Here is a 17,313-nt window from a genome sequence, read left to right as displayed (position 1 = left end):
ATCGCTTTCAAAAAAGTTCTTCCCATACAAACAAAATTGGTTTGTACATTTATTAAACGATTACAGTATAATGCTTGGACCAAACACCATGTGCATATTGATGTTGATATAGGTTATATTGTTAAAAGAAATTTGATCAATTACAATTGTAATTCGCCAACGATTATAGAAAAGATTGAATGTAAGTGAACAGTTCTTTATCAAAAGGTACAAAAAATAATGTTAATAATCTCTTTTTTGTTATTTACACTATACACAAACAAAACTAAAATGGCGCATTGATAACCTAGCAAACACATGCAAGTTTGTGATGTATTGTGATGCAACAAACAAATTGATCTAATAACCTCGAAATTACAGGCTTTGGTCTCTCGATAGGACACAGAAAATAGAAAAATAGATGTGCTCCTTTACAACATTGGCACTCAAATTAAAACAGTAACAAAAGGAAAAACAAACAATCAGTGTCAAAAATTTTTGTTTAAAACATGGAACTTCCCGAACGTCAGCGAAACGACATCTAAAGCAATATTCAATTTTCGTGTTTAGAATGAATACACAGAATGTTTACAGGGAGCGTCCATGGACTTGAAGCAATCAGTCGTATGCGGTACTAATATATACTTAAAGCACAAATCAACGTATAAAGCCATGTTTTATTGTTCAGCCGTTACAGCAAAAGCTCTTGCCATGGTAAATCATATAAATGTAATATTTAAACTGGTATATATCTGCTGCATTCTAAACTACACCCTAGAACACCAACAATACTACAAACAGTAATGCAATAATTAAAATACATTAAGAACACCAAAATATTACAAAGATCTAAACAAAACATAGAAATATTTGAATTTTTTAAAGTAAAAAAAACAATAACCGCAATTAAGTACACCATTACGAACACATTCGTAAACAAAGAACACACCAAATAAAAGCTACAACTTGAAACATATGGCTTAAAGAATTCCTGTATGCATATAAAGGTCAACAAAGTGCTGTTGTGCATAATTACTGAAATAATTTAAAAGTGGACGAAATTAAAAATGTTCAAATCAGTTTTTACAGTATTTTACATAGTTGTGAAAGTATAGCTATTTTTGTAGTGAACTTTACAATGGGAAATAGAATATATAAGTAATAAGTTCCTAGAATAAGACACGACCCACTTACATCGGGTTTGTACCAACCATAATAGTGTAAGCAATACTAAATTTGGAAAGGCTAAAATGTATGGTACATTCAATGCACTGTCATGACAATGCAAAAAACTGTAAGTACGTTCTCGCTTTTAAAAAACTTAGTATGATGTAAAAGGATGTAGTTATTTTGTGTTACACTTTAAACATCTTGTAAAATTTAAACATCTAAAAATATGTGAAAGATAAATGTAGTTATTTTTTGTAAATGTTTTCATGTTAAACCAGGGACTCGCGCAAATAAAAAAAAACTGGTTGACAAGAACCCCTGTGTATATAAGTAACAGCTACGAGGCCATCTGAATTTAATAGCTTGTGGAGGAAAACCGAATAATCCGTTCAAGGAGTCCATGTCAAGGCGCTTGCAGGTAATGATTGAGCAATTGATGACAGGTTTTCGCTGTAGCGAGGAGCGCCGGCACGTGGGAGAGAAGTCCTCCGTATTCCTCCAGCTCCTGCTGCGAAAGAATTCTTCTTAAATGCTCCTCTTCATTTGATTCCAGCTCACTGAAGTCATATTTGGGATCCAACATCTTCTGCCAGATTTCTATGGATTGCGTCACTTGGTTCCTCAATGGCGACCTCCGGTGGCTACCAGTGGAATCACGTGATCGCGCTGACGCCGACGAATTTTCTGCGACACGGAGCCAAATCTTGGAAGTTACGTCACGGTGGATACGGTCCAGTGATTCGGTGACGTTGACAAATTCTTCGACCAGCTTCGCGGTGTCCGCTGCGTCATTCTGACGTAATATAGTGGCGTACTTACGTAGGTCGCTGACGTGGTGGATTTTTTCGATGCCGAGTTGGGATGAACCCTTTAGCGCGTCCACCAGACGTCGCAAGAGAGTTTCATCAAATTGTCTGCAATTTTCAAAACAATCGAATAACAAATCAGCCTGAATAGTCAAAAGATCCTTAAAAATACCAACCTTGTTCAGAGACAGTTAAGGAATTGTTTATTATGCAATAGTAAAAACCTATTAGAACGTAATGTCTTGCAAATTTTCTGCGCTACTCTTGTGTTTGTATCTTGCCGGATTTGTCTGTACCCCACACATGTCATACTGTACTTCCCTGCAATGTTAGAGACACCCTGTGTAGGCGTTGCAGGCGTATAAAACGTGATTAAACCCATATATAATGACAAAATACGTTTACTTTTCTTCTACCTGTAAGCTGTTTCCGCTTCCTGGGTTCTCTTCTCCAAATCTTCCATTGCAACTTTAATTCCAAGATCATCGTTCTTTTCTTGTTTATCCAACTTTCCACCCGAGGGATCTAAAAGGTACTTGCATTTAGACCACAAAGAAATCTCTAAGTGAAAAGGAAATGGTTTAAAGACAATTTTCAAATAAACCTAATCGCTAAGTGGTTTTATACAATAATTTGGGTCTAATGCAAACCATGGCTCACAATTTTTGCAGGTTTTCATTTGCACTCTGGTTTACATTATTGATTGACTATGCGTGCTTCTGAGCAAGCTTAGATTTAAAAGCTACAATTGTCTTGAAAGAATTTTGTGTTTTTGTCCCTAAATTGGATTTTTGCATTCGCGATTTGAAATAACAAGTATGTTGTCATTTACACAGAGCAAAGACATGTTTAATTTCATTTTTCCAATTGCAAATTATTTATGAAAACTTGATATTTCACCTTCGGGGAACTCCGGAGTTGGGGGCGGCGCTGATTGGCTCTCGGGGTCACGTGCCTCTAGTTCTTTTTCCGCCAATCGGTCGTCTGCATCATCGGGTAGGTCGTTGGACTCATCGTAAATGACACCGTGGACGCTGTCAGACTTGCCGGGGATTCGAGGCTTCTCTCCCCGCCCAATTGACCCGCGTGGCTCTGGTCGCACAGTACGAACGCTGGGTGCTAGTTCAACAGTGACAGATCGACTGGCAGGTACAGATGATACTCTGTCACAAAACAACGAAATGTTCTTTGGTTGGCTAAATACTTTAGTTTAGAGCAGGGGTGTCAAACTCGTGAGGTTCGAGGGCCACATTGCAGTTTGAAAATTATGCCGAGAAGTTTTATACACTTGAACAACCTTTTCGCTACGCCGGCCGCATTGCAGATCCTTATTTCACCAACAGCGCCAATTACCTGCTGGTTTTTGTTTCAAAATTACAGATGTAAAGAAATGGGTTTATATCATATATATATACGAACTATTGACGTCCCCAAAGCCCAGATTAATTTCCAACTTCATGCAGAGATTGAGCTGCACAGTATGAGGATCAGTTTTAACTGTTTATTACGTCATAATCTATATTGTGACGCTTTTGGTACCTGTTTTTCGCATTGTTTGCACACAATAGGCCTACAAAAAAGTCTGACGCATATGGCTGCTAGGCTAGTAATACTCTTTTCAGTAACACAAAATCTGTTTAGAGCAGTTTGAAGATCAATATTTTTGCCAATGGTATTTTACATCACGGTCGCCAGTACATTATTTAAATGAACATGTTTACGGCCGCACCAATATCTGACAAAATAATACAATTGTTGTTGAGTGTTCGTGGGCCGCGAGTTTGACACCCCTGGTTTAGAGGACCTAAAACTAGCCAGTTGCTAAAAAATTTTAGAAGCATAAACCAATTGCTAACGGACAGATGCTAAGTTTTTACTTTGGTTTAGAATCACAATATGTTTTGCATTTTTGACTTGCTTGATTACAAGAATTGCTCAGTAACATGCTAAAATTCGGTCTTTAACATACCACGATTGCAACACCGTAAAAGATGAAAAAATACTTATGTATTGCCTTTCGTTTTAATTAGTTCAAATTAAGTCGTTTATATTACCGAAACTGTGGGTTAGATTGCATTCCAGTGAGAGGAAATCTTGGCGTCTGTTTGTATGGTGCCTTCAAGCGGATAGGCGATGGTGCCCAAGTGTTGACCCCCGGCTGCCGTCTAGCGACAGAATGAGCCAAACCTTTTCCACCGCTTGGAGCGCCCTGTTTAAAGCACAACAAATATTTATATTCGAGACGGTCCTAGATTAAAAACCCGTTAAAAAACTAAGTTTATAAAAACAAGGACTTAAGGACTCAGAAGCTTAGTCTATATGCTCAGACTTATTAGTATTAGGATTATTTCTTAAAACCGTCCTGTAGGTATAAATACCGTGAATAAGTAACAATATGGACTTATGTGTAGTTAAGTGCATTGTTTAGTAACGATATTAGACTGATTGCCTTCCTTCATTACAGACTTTATTTCAGCAAGCGCAACAGGGTAGTGGTTATAACCATAAAAAAACTTTTTTTCTACATTCTACGGCAAAAAAAGCTATAAACGTCAATCAAATGCTTTTTGTTTTTCCCACCTGAAGTTGCTGTAACCCGGATTCAAGTTCATTTCTGTCAATGCTTGTCTCAAGTGAAATTGCAAAAGCGCCAGACATCTTCAGTGCGTTGTCGGAAATCAACTGATCTTGAAAGATCTCATTCAAATGACCTACGTTGAAAATATACAGTAAGGATCAATATAAAAGAATCGAGCCAACATGGTAAGGGGCTACATTAGCTCATACGACAAATCTCTCGTCACCAGCTGCACTGATCTTATAGAAGTTACAGTGTGAAATAGTGTGCGCTGTTGGTAACTTAACAGTTAGAACCATTATGTTAAAATCTTGTAAAACATAGCCTACACTTCCTTGTGAAAAGACAAGAATTTTAGTTAAGATTTTAATTTGCCAACATTATCACAATTCAAGACGCGTGGCTTCATTTATGGCGCAACGAAATGACATCATATTAAAAACTTAAATTACATATAGCAAGCAAAAACAACAAGTTTAATTGCTAACTTACTTAGGACTTTACACTAATTTTAAAATTTGTATGAGTTCACATAAAAAAAACTTTGAAAACGGACCATTGTCTCACCTGATTCAAAATGACCCCAAAGAGCTTTAAGAGCCGATGCTTTATGGAGGTTTGTCTCAATTTTGATCGAACCTCTTCTCAACTTTTTCACTACCAGTCCCTCAATTGATTCGAGAGTTGAAACAACTGACAGAACTTCTCTTGAACCGTTTCCGCTAAACCAAACAAACAAAATTTACATAACAACAACTTTTCCAAATGTACAAAAACTCATATATTCTGCAAAAAAATAACTTAACATCTACAATTTGTTGAGCTTTTTTATGCAAACAACCAGAATATATGATTATGAAGAGTTTTTTTTTCCGTAACACGATGGAATTTGATATTCTGATGCTAATAACCAAAATATGTGAGTACCCAATATACAACAACCAGCTAGATTCGTTTATACATACATATATATGTATATATATTTCACTCTTACCACATATTTTTAAAGTAATGTGCATTTTAATATCTTATCCACACTCCTTTAGTAGGTATACTCTCATAACCAGTTGTTTTTTGATTCAGGTAAACTGTTTTAAAAGCTACGTAGTAATGGTGACTTGTTACTTGAGTAAATAGTCGAAGAGTTTGTTGGCAATCTTGTCTTGTATTTCCTCTGGATGACAATCCCTGTAAATGTTGTTGGTGAGCGGAACAGCGGTCTTAATCGTGGTGCTGATGTCAACTTGACCTGAGATGCAACAAAGCAAAAATGAAACATAACGTATACACAAGACATTAAAACATTATCAGTTTGTAGCCAAACAATAGTGCTATAGCTGCGTTTGTTACTTTATAAATGCTTTGTGTGTTATTTTATATCTGTTGGAAACGCAATTTATTATTCTAGTAAGCCTGGCAGCAACAACTAATATGGTGCTAATGTAGATGAGTTAGTTTTTACTAAATTTGTCGAAATCAAAGCATGCTGATCAGTTAACTAAAACGGTTCGCTCAATTTTAGCATAAGCTTGTTGTATATGAAAACACAGGGAACCAAATTAGCTATAAAGACCAACAATGAAAGTTTAAACTTCTACTTGAGATAAACATTTTTTTGAATTGAAGACGTTTTGCTCCGACATTTTTGAAAATTGTTTAACAGACAATGCCAAATAGTTGGTATGCTTGGTTCTACAAAACGCCTTCGATTTTACAGACTCATTGCAAACCATTTCAGGCATCTGAAAGGCGCAGGTACGTTAACGAAGCCAAAATGGTATATCTAATCAGAATTCCTAACGTGAAGAGACAAAACTATGTGTGTTGTTTAAAACTTTTTATTCACTTATAGTTTGCAATATTTACTTGATCGCTTGTGGGCTCCCAGGGATCGTTTCTTCTTCTGCTGCTGGGTTTTTCCAGAGATTGTAGACGGTCTTGCTGCTGAAAATAAATTGATAGGGAGGTCACAAAGGACAACCAAAGTCAAGTAAGTCAAACAGTTTAACTGTTAGTTGACAAGTTAATGGTTTTGGAAATGTCTGAATATATGAAATTACCCTATTCTGTCTAGCCAGGTATTGTGTAACATATCATAGCCTACATATCTATTTTGGGCAGTTTATTTAAGGTGTAGCAGCCAAGAGTATGACTTACATAGCGTAACGTGACAAAACATGCAACAAATAACCGGAAAACAATCACTATGTACCAGCAAAAACTTAACAACACACCCGATGAAAATCCAAAAGCGACGAACATACAGCGAAGGACAAAGGACCAATATTGAAGTTAATTCAATTAGGCCAAACCAAGCACAATAGGTCAAAACGCTGCACTGGTTTACACCGGGCCTAGCGAATACGCTAAGATAGGACCTGTGTTTTGCCTTGTAACATGATACCCAAATCAAAGCATTGGTTTGAATGGAATGGGTCACACACACAGATAAACGCTGGGCTGGCAAAGATGCTCGAGGTATCGACTTTCATACGCTTTTTGCTCGGATCAAAGAAGAAAAGAGTTTTTTAGTTGCGTTTGCGAATTGGTCTCGCTCGATCACGTGATTGGATATTGCGCAATATTTCGGCAAACGCTATGGTGAGAGCGAACCACACATATGTTTAGGGCAACAGAACAAGAAAGGCTACAACTACAGATTTGTAACCTGCAGACAGTGTACCATGTTTCAAACTTTTTTAGGACCACCTCAAACGGTTCCATCAAGCGCTTTACAACACGGTGTAGCTTGCAGCGCGTTTTGACATTATCCACCAATTTCCATTCTCTTTTTCGCACCCAATTACATTTTTACAGTGCGCAGCTATTTCCAGCTTGGTGTTGTTTTAGTGCAATTGCGTTGCTATGTTTACTTCACCCGAAATACACCCAACTCTGTAAAGTCTCGTCAGTGCAGCTAGTGACAAGACATTTGCGGTACAGGCCTATACATAAGGCTAACTTAGCCACAAAACTACAGATTTGGTGTTGAAAAAGTGAATCAAACGTTTAAAAACAGGGGTTTGCCGTCAAGACAAAAATCCCTTAGCAAAACGCAAAACATTTATCTGCATGTGTACAATGTATCAAACCAGTGAACTGTCCTCCAAATTACGTTATAGCATGACATGTCTTTAAACTTTGGCACTTTTAAATCATTTGCCAGGAGAGTCACTATACTATAAACTATAAAGCAAAGTTGTAAGTCGGGCTGGGCTTTTCGAGTCAGGTTCGGGCTTGATGCAGGCCTGACTTCACCAACGGTATCATTCGTATTTTTTCAATCAGGTGCGCCCAGTTTCGGGCTTGTACCTTTGGTCCCCAAATTTAGCGCTTACAACTCTGCTATAGTTACCTCAGTAAACTTTACACTAACCTTTCTTGGTAACTCTCACAGCCCACGGTTCCCGATGAACCAAGTTCAACTTTGACCCTTGAATGGACACCGAAGATGTGAGATCAAATGAAGCGTTGGATGGTACTGAACGAGATGGGTAAAACGCCACTGTGGGTGAACCATAAAGGAATTGGGGTAGAGGCATGTCCGCAAGCTTCCACTGGCCCTGGGAGAGAGCGGTTTTGGGTAGCTGTGGATATCGAGATTGGGGACCGAGTTGCATGGAGTAGTATTGAGTTTGCAGTGACAAGTGTTTGCGGGTGTGGCTCGTTCTTCGCATGGTAAGTATCCGACAAAAAGTCTTTACATCACCTGCAAAGGCAAAAACGAGGTTCAAAAGATTTATATACCGAGTATCTCCGAGCTAGCAACTTTGGATGATCAATAGACCAAACTGGTAAAATCACAACGCTCGTAAGTGTGGAATATAAACAATAAGTTTATGTAACAGCAATATTATATGCAGCTTGACGCCTCACTTTGTCTGTGCTTTTGTTAAAAATCATGAGACAAAGAAACAGTTTCTTTACTTTAGAATAGAACAAAAGTGCATTGTCCAAATACCGACTCTATTAAAATGTCATTGTTATGACCAATCTGACGTACGTTCACGTCACAATACAGTTGTAAAACCAGTAATATGACTTTAGGCACATGGCGCATCATAAAAACAACTATTTTACCATTCAGACTATGGTCGCTACAGTATTACAACCTTACAGACGAATTTCTGCTGCACATTGAAACTTTACCTGCCAACGACGAAGCTTGAACTTGCAGTAATGCTGCCACCAAGCGGTCAAACGTTGCCGTTCTTGGTTCATCCTCAATCCAGCATAGCAAACCGAGAGTTTTCTGCCGCTGGAGGTCGCACCCACTTGCAGTGGACACCAGGTGGAGTTTATCTGGGTCGATACGAAGCCAACTTGCAATACCCATCCATTGGACCTGGATAAGTAAGAAAAAGTACTAAATCTTGCGAAACCGATTTTTAACTGGTTTCTCATTGATGTTTCTAGACCACGCCTTGCCATATGTGGAAATGCTTGGCGACCGGCTGATTCTGTATCAGGCCTTCAATTTAGACCTGGTGTACTATGATTTATATATAGGCTAAGTGTGCCGTGATCGCTGGTCTGCGTAAACGCTTCAGAGCTGATCCCAGTATTGAATTTGTGTTCATCCTAACCGATTAATAGTCGAACTGGCGATCCCCTACTATGATGCTGACATGTGCAGCACACGAGTTTGTTTTACAGTGTCATATTTGGTAAAATTAATAATTTCTGTTTTGTTCAACAAGGATTGTCTTTCAAATGGATAAACGTTTCCTGTTAAGCTTTTTTTAAAAAAACAACAACAACCTTTCTTAGGTAAATTTTTACCAGCACTTGAAATGTACAGTGTAGTAAAACCCAGAAGAGTGATAAAAGATCTTTTATATGCAGTAAAAATATGCGTCCACATGTTTTTCTTTGGTTTTGGATGGGTAACGCTTTGAACCAATAAAAATGCTGTGTTACCTGTGTTAATTCTCCAGTGATTTCACTTAAAACTTCTTCCAGGTTTTCACACTGATTCAGGGGCGTATCTTTGGCCGACGAATCTGTAAAAATATGGCAGTGAATGTTTTGCAAACAATAAAGCCAAATTTTGTAAAGGTTTAGCAAAAGCAGCTTATGATTGAAATTCTAAATGTCACTAAATCATCAAAGTATGACTGAAACTTTAAAACAAGTCACAAATCAAGTCAAAATGACATTTGATCACGTTCCAGTTTGTTAGCAGTTTAAGGCAATAAATGCGTTTAAGTTTATGTAATTTAATATCAAGCGTATTTTTGTAAACAACAAGTCGGTATAATTAACACACCTTTGTAGGTTTGAAGTGGTGAAAGTAAAGTCATGTTGACTGTTATTCCAAGTTGTGTTTGATGGGTAAAAATCAGCAGTGGTCCCGAAAAACTTCGATCCTGATGATTTCTTGTTTTTCGTTATTTCCACATTGTATGTTTTATTTTATTCTAACACAGACACTGCGGTACTATCAAATGAACCTGATTCGCCCCTAAAATAGAATGAAAAAAACTTGAACATTAATAAATACAACTGTAAAAAGGTTTTATTGCGTCTTCTATGTGGTAAATGGCGTTGTAGCAGAATAGCGTTTATCAGTAAACATATATTGTAGGCAGTGGTGCGATTCCATTTTTTTGTCAGCCGGTTCTATCCTAAAAGTCATGTTTTTTAGCCGGTTCTGCTACAAAAAGTCCATTGACAGTAACCAGTAATGGTAACCGGTTCCCTGATCTCATAAAATTTCGTAAGACGGTTCTATAGAATCGGTGCGAACCGGCTGAATCCCACCACTGATTGTAGGGCTTTCGAAGTAATACACTTTAAAACACTTTTGATTTTATTGGCTCTCACGAGTGAAAGGTTTCCAAGCCCTGTCTTAAACTTACAAAAATAGGTGCTTTATTGCCAATTTTCCGCTACTTGTAATCAAATCCAACTATACTCAATCTTGTTTTGCGGAGTATTGTAGCCTGGACTTGCGCAGCTAAAAACTGGCTACGTTTGCTGAGTGGATAATAAATCTCCCAATGAAACTCTTTGCTTACACTACTTTACAACCGGACCCATTCAGTGTTTAACTATCTTAAAACCCCATTGCAGTGTTGACAGAAATAAAACACCGACCTACTGGGGATAACTGACAAACATGTAAACTCAACACTCTAAAGCGTTCAAAGCTGTATTGAGTAAATAGGTGCAAAAAGAGAACCATGATACCGTTTAAAATAAGAAAATGTTAAACACTGTACGCACTTACACCACATAAAAACTGCAATAAAAGTTTTGTGCTGTGGTTCTTTTCGGTTTTATTTGTCTAAACTCTTTTCCTGACACGGGTGCTTCGATTTTAGCCTCGGCTGATGTCTGCAACGTTACCTATTCCTGTTTACCCACAAACAACCTTACCCAATTCACTTTGAGCCACGTATCGCTTCATAATGACTTTTTAGCTACATCAGGTTTACCCTTGTTTAATCAATTGTGCCCTCCACTTTTTGAGTTCTATAACTTTCTGACATTGCGTAGCTATTTCTGGCTTGATGTTTTTTTGACATGATCGTGTCGCAAAAAACTGGTCAAATTTGCTAAAAACACATTACATACTGCAGCTCAATACGTTAGGAATTAAAGCAATCATCAGCGGTACCATATAAACAAGCATACACATATTTTGTTTCGTATAAGCAAACCAACTTCGAGCTTCCACTCTGTTTTTTGTTATCGCTGAAGTTTATCCGAACTTTTACGACTTCACCAAACGCAAATGCTCCATAAAATTTCAGCTATTCTCTCTTCCAGTCGTACAAAGTACATTGTCCCTGAGTTATTGTTTGCATAGATACCTCTAACCGCAGAACAGTGACGATGTATAACTGGGCGCGTCGTTTAAATTTCTACCTCTCGATCAATTGCATGTCATTATACAATGCAAGACACTTGTGACATCACAGCTGTGAAGAACGCATTCTGGTACACAATTATGATGTTTGTTTTGACACAAAAGAAATCACCAAACATGGCACAATTATACATGTCTGTTGCAGCTACTGGTTTTGATGCTGGTTGTGACTAGCAGTTCCATTCTTAAACAAGTTTATGATAAGAAACTGATTTTGTGTGTGCTGTTGTCACTAAAACTGTTTAATTTGTAGTTTTGGACTGGCTCTACTTCAGACTAACTTTGCGCTTCATGAAAATAGGGAAATCAGTAAGGAATTGAAACACATGTTTGTATGTCATGGACTGATCGAAGAATCACGAAAACCTTGTCATGTAGTGACCGCAGACTCACGAAAACTTTTCACGGTCTTAAACATAAGCACTTCTCATAATCCATGGATTCTTAACTGCAAAATTCGTTGGACAGTTCAGATAGGACTTCCTTTAACATGCCGGTAAGTTATGTCTGTCTGAAAAGTTGTTTCACTTCTTAGTGCTTAAGTTGCAAAAGATTAGAAGTCTTGCAGTTTCACAGTAGCTAACACCCTTACGTGCATGATTTTTAATAACCATGTGTCAAAACAGTAGGGAATACTTCACATTAACCAAGACGGCTTACAAATTCTTATATTTAGGTCACAGGCCCTTGCCCAACTGTCTCAAAAACTAGCACAGCTTTGACAAATTACAGAAACAGGCCAACAACTATACAAAAGCTCCTCAAAACCGCTGCTTGGTACGGATTTAGCTGCGCTTCGACCCCCTGGCGAGCAAAAGTGTTGTAAGATGCAACTAATTGAAGGCTCGAAGGAGGGTTAGTTGGAATTCCACCAGCCCTGAGGAACAATTGAGTCCACGACGAAACGATGTACCTTGGTGTCCGATTGCTGCTCGAACAAGCGAACCGATGTGGTTGACACAATAGATATGGCTGCTGTGACGAGAAACAAGCCGCACACACAAATAGCACATTTTGCTTGTCGTGGTGTGAGCTAGTTTTGGATTGTCAAACTTTAAAGGTAAATGAGGTATTGTTTTAAATGCGCAAAATACCGATTAAAACTCGAAAAACAAACACAAAATCAAACAGACAAATAGACTGACTTGAAAATAAAGTTCAACAGAATTCGCTTTTTTTACTTTTACGTTCGTTGCTAGCGATTACTTATAAAAAAACTCAATCATAAACCATAAATTTGGTCAGTATCACTAGCTATTTTTTTGGCAACTAACTAGTTTATGTTTGGTTAGCTCTTAAACTGAAGTGACCGTATCAAATTTAATTCGTTCCGGTTTACCTTTAACTGAGGACACAAACGGCAACGTGAGTCTTTCACAATAAATCTGTCAGGCAACACTCTTCAGAAATATGTCATATAACACCTTGCTTCCAAAATAAACTACAAAATTGTAGGTTGTCTTAAGCCGTAGCCAACAGATACCGGCAACTTTCCTATGTGAACAGGAACATATGATATCATATGTGTATGAAATTGTTCTGTTCGACCATGCGTTCTGCTTTTCAAATCTTTTGTTGATTGTGTGAAAATCATAGCTAAATTGTAAACTTCTGATTGTAGGTCATTTCTCAATACTAAGTTTACATTTGTTTATAGTTGGGTAAGTAACATAGTTGCAAATATATAAACTCTTGCTGTTAGGCATATTTCAGTACAGCATAGCTCTTCTGACATTCATACTTCGCGCTTCAATATTTCGACGCCAATCAGGGTAACGGAGTTGTAAAATGATCGCTTAAAAGTCTGTTGTTTTAAGTTTTAACCGGTTCAATGTATATTGCTAGATTGATATGAAAAAGTATCGGATCACAAAACGTCGTAGCAATATACGTCATCACGGTATTGAATACAAAAATTCGATTCTTTTTCAAATCTACCCTTTCACAATTTACCAGACTTGATTCATTTAAATCGATTCTAAAGATACCGACAGTTTAAACCAATCCACACTTGATTTAGTTGCTGTCTTATGCAACAAAAACATGTGCTGCTTAAACGCAATTAAAGAAACAAATCTGCTTAGCGCATGAAATATTATTGCAAAAACAAAACTTTATGTGAGTTTTTATCAGTACAATTGTGCTAAATAACTTCAAAATTTCTTATACTTGATTACTCGCAAGATTCATATCCACTCACTACCCCTAACAAACACGAAGTTCGCACCATCACTCGCGTCTGTTGCGTCACAAAGCAATCACCTCACACCTGTGTGACGTCAGAATGCACACTTGCCATGTTGATAGACCGACAATGCGAAGAGCAGAACAAACATGGCCACAGACAGCACACAAGCAAGTTAGCCTATTCCAGCTCTAACTCAATTCAATGCCGAGCGATAATTGAGAAGTGAATTGAGTTTGTTCGCTGGGTGGTTGAAATTGGTGTGTTGCCATGGGTAACGGTAAAGGTGTTGACAGGACTGTTAAGTTGAGCCGAAACGGTCCCCCAAATTTCTCCAGCAGTTTCCCAAAATTTGGACTTGCAACTACAACTACAGTTTTTGGTATTTAGATGAAACACTTGCGGTCTCTTAAAACTACTTAGCGGTCACCCAAACCAAACCTTAAAAAAACCTGTGCATAAGTACAGGATGGGTATTAGAATGTTGTCATACTTAAACATCAACACTTTATATTTTTTAACAACTGCTTTTGTGGATATTTACTGTTAAAACGTCGAAAATATTATTGTCGTAAGTTTTGTCTTGTGTTTTCATCTAAAACATTTCTAGAGCATTTTTATATGCATCCAAATGACTTCAATGTACAAAAAAACTATTTGATTTTTTTCACTTTTTTGACAGACCACCCAAAAGTAATACAAGCTATACACGCCACATGATATAATATACATTTAACTGCACCATCTGACAACTTCTTACAAATTATTCACTTAAACTAATTTACTTCACATCTACATTATAAATCTAAAAATTGAACGTTTTGCCACGAATTTTAAAGCCATTTACATCGACCTAATGACCTCAGGGAAGTCGAGAATTCGAGTTTGCAAGGTGTTGGGTGAATAGCCTAGCAACGCAAAAGATAAAGGAAAGTTAAACCACGTTGCAGTTTGACGCAATTTATTGAGTTTCAGCCAGATATTTCGGGTTTCACCTAGGACGGTCCGAAACATGTTTTTCAGTCAGTTGAGTCGAACACCGCTAACCGTAGGCTTCAGTTTGATGTCGATTTTAGGGCTATCTCTAAAAGTCCCACCAACTTAGTCACACAACGCTTTATAATACATATTTTTCAAGCTTGGTGATTGATTTTGGGCACCCTCCTTGTTCCAAGCGAAATAAACACACCCTTTCAAAATTAGCCTGTAAGGAAGCATTTCGACTGCCCAAGTGCGACAGCGTGTGGCAGGTGCATGATGTCCAACCTATCCACTAGACTGCGTAACGAAGTTGATTTGATACAAGGGTTCGTTCACAAACACAATTTGTTGTTTGTGTGTAGGTCAGTCGTTTTAGATTACAATTCGTTAACGCATGCTGAGAGTGTTGATGATTTGTAACTGCTATGTTAACATAACATACGTCGTATTAGCGAGATATTGATATGAGCGGATTTTTGTATTAGGCTTAAACTGTTTGCAACAAGTAAGTATCTGATAAGTATTCATTTTGATGAATAAATACCCGAAAAACTATTAATGTGCGTTCTACCGTTGTTAAGTTTGTACCCGTCATAGTAAAGACGTTAATACGAAAAACTTGTTAAATTGTTTAAAGGGCTACTGCCTACGCTTCTGACGTCAAAGAGCACACCAACTTGTTACAAAGGCTGCCGGTCGGTTTTGCGGGGGCTATAATGTGGAACAAAACTTCTCCAAATGCCACGGTTAACAATTGCAATTAAACTTTGTTGACAAATGAATAAAATGTTAGCTTGTATAAGTAGACATAAAGGTTTTGGCCAAGCAGTGTCAAAAATTTAACCATCATTGAATTATTCGAGCTACCGATTTTGTAACGACTGGGACATCACATTAAACACTTGTCTATACGCCTAATATGTGACGACAGCTTGGCATTATACTTAAATGGAGTTCTACATGTGTCCAATCTTGCATTTTACTAGTAATTTAAAAAAAGAGCGCAGAAATAACACGAACTCTTTGCCAATAGTGCCTGCTTAATTCAGACAAATTTGGCAATAATTTTATTTCAGAAACTGATAAACCAACAAGGAAAAAATTCTTTACATAAACGGACAAGAAAATGGAGAAAACATAACGGCACAATAGCGGTTATTTATGTTGTCTTATAATTCGTTGTTTTCAGTGTGTTGTAGTTTGTGGTTCGGTGATGTATGTCACGTGAATGCCATGAAGCAGCAAATCAAACAAAACAATGGTTAACTCAAGTTTCTACCTAGGGGATTTCCAGATATCAAAATTCTGCATTCGGCGCCGAGACAGAACTTTTGTGAAAGCTAATCCTCTGAGAAAAAGGCGATTCAGAAGGCTAAAGGAGACAAAACAAATAAGTGCAATGTTTAAAAGCTTTAAATGCCACAATGTATTTTGTAGTGTAAGCTGGCTGTTTCTTATCATATTGTTTAACTTTCAGGTAAGTAAATTTTGCGTGTTGCACAAAAAATAGACATAAAGATTTTGGATTTGCAGTTTGCACTCAGCCAATGGCTTATTTTATAGTTACACAGAAAAAGCTATAAGCCATCAGAGGTATAATTAAATTGTCATCAGTAGTTACCATATGTAATTAGTTGCGCAATAAATTATGTCAATAAAATTTAACCTGTTTGTTGTTTCTTTTCTCCTTAGTCTACGACAACAAAGTTCAAGACTTGGGGCTTTGCCCAACCGTTTGTCCATTTTCTGCAAATGTTTGGACCAGTAAACACATTTAAGTGTCAGACCAATGGTTTTCTTTAGGTGAAGTAGAGATTACAATTGTGTTGATTGTAGTTGCCTTTGCTGTAGGTGTGATACCTGCTGTTTCACCAAATGCTTTTAATTGTATTGTGTGGGTATTGAAATTTGCAACACTGTTTGTTATCATAAGTTGACATACTAATTTATCATACATATGTAGTTGTTTTAAGTGTTACAGCACCTTCAGTAGCCATAGCTAATAGAACTTAATATCAGTTTTACAACTGTTTTAAGGATCACTATGCATGGATCTGTTCATAAGTGCAATGAGGAAAATATAGGCCCAAATAGACTAAAAAAGTGAAATTGTAGTATTCAAATGTTGTTTTAAGGTGGTTTTAACATAGAAAAAAGGTTTTTCGGCCATGGTAGATAAGTGAATGGTTTAAAATATGGCCATAGTAAAAATTTTCATTCAACCTTTGAAACTTGGCAACACAAACAGTAACAATGCAATCCAGTGGCCATCGGTGCAGGAACATAGCCAGTTTTTTACAGACTGCCAAGATGCATATAATTCCCGGACAAACCCCTCAATCCTACTAAGGTTTTCTCGAAAACATCTACGGCCTGCAATTGTATTATGCTATGCCTTGTACCGTATGAAGTTGTATCCACTGGAAGCTTTAAGCAATGAAATTTCACTTGAAACGATTATCACTTGTCGCCACAATCACCCCACTGCTTTGAATGGAACTGCTGATGCACTTAAAATAGAGATCAAAAACCTGATCGCAAATCTGGGTTTTGATTATGCATTCATGCAAGATTTAATCATACAAATGTAAGTCTTTGCAAGATAACAAAATCTGTACTAAAAACAGAAAAATCTTGTAAATTGCATATATACCCGGTAATCTTATCACAATAAATAATCCCTGTTTAAAAGGTTTTCTGGTTAATTGCATAAAACAGTAGGCAAATTGGTTATGCAATT

At 37.3% G+C, this 17,313-nt stretch overlaps 2 protein-coding genes across 5 annotated transcripts in view; one reads left to right on the top strand and one right to left on the bottom strand.

Annotated features, from left to right (window-relative positions):
* Positions 1-31: 31 nt before the first annotated feature.
* Positions 32-17,313, bottom strand: part of LOC145220695 (uncharacterized) — a 51,527-nt gene continuing 34,245 nt past the window's right edge. The window contains exons 3-14 of one of the 2 annotated variants that reach the window (XM_080087929.1): positions 9,803-9,997; positions 9,454-9,536; positions 8,683-8,878; positions 7,910-8,242; positions 6,400-6,477; positions 5,659-5,782; positions 5,101-5,255; positions 4,536-4,666; positions 4,010-4,164; positions 2,856-3,118; positions 2,372-2,480; positions 32-2,063 (exon numbers count right to left, since the gene is read on the bottom strand). In XM_080087929.1, coding sequence (XP_079944055.1) covers positions 1,553-2,063; positions 2,372-2,480; positions 2,856-3,118; positions 4,010-4,164; positions 4,536-4,666; positions 5,101-5,255; positions 5,659-5,782; positions 6,400-6,477; positions 7,910-8,242; positions 8,683-8,878; positions 9,454-9,536; positions 9,803-9,836 — 2,172 coding nt within the window. In that variant the 5' untranslated portion in view covers positions 9,837-9,997 and the 3' untranslated portion in view covers positions 32-1,552. The remainder of the gene's footprint in view (positions 2,064-2,371; positions 2,481-2,855; positions 3,119-4,009; positions 4,165-4,535; positions 4,667-5,100; positions 5,256-5,658; positions 5,783-6,399; positions 6,478-7,909; positions 8,243-8,682; positions 8,879-9,453; positions 9,537-9,802; positions 9,998-17,313) is intronic. The other variant, XM_080087938.1, reaches the window with a different exon arrangement.
* LOC145220673 (3'-5' exoribonuclease HELZ2-like) overlaps positions 15,757-17,313 on the top strand; it is a 34,428-nt gene continuing 32,871 nt past the window's right edge. The window contains exons 1-2 of one of the 3 annotated variants that reach the window (XM_080087910.1): positions 15,757-16,050; positions 16,266-16,376. In XM_080087910.1, coding sequence (XP_079944036.1) covers positions 16,363-16,376 — 14 coding nt within the window. In that variant the 5' untranslated portion in view covers positions 15,757-16,050; positions 16,266-16,362. The other 2 variants (XM_080087919.1, XM_080087902.1) reach the window with 2 other exon arrangements.

This window comes from Phallusia mammillata, chromosome 1 (assembly GCF_965637545.1).
Source record: "Phallusia mammillata chromosome 1, kaPhaMamm4.hap1.1, whole genome shotgun sequence".
In the NCBI taxonomy this organism is placed as follows: Eukaryota; Metazoa; Chordata; class Ascidiacea; order Phlebobranchia; family Ascidiidae; genus Phallusia; species Phallusia mammillata.
Note: the sequence above shows the minus strand (reverse complement) of the source record. Positions and strands in the feature narration are given on the sequence as shown.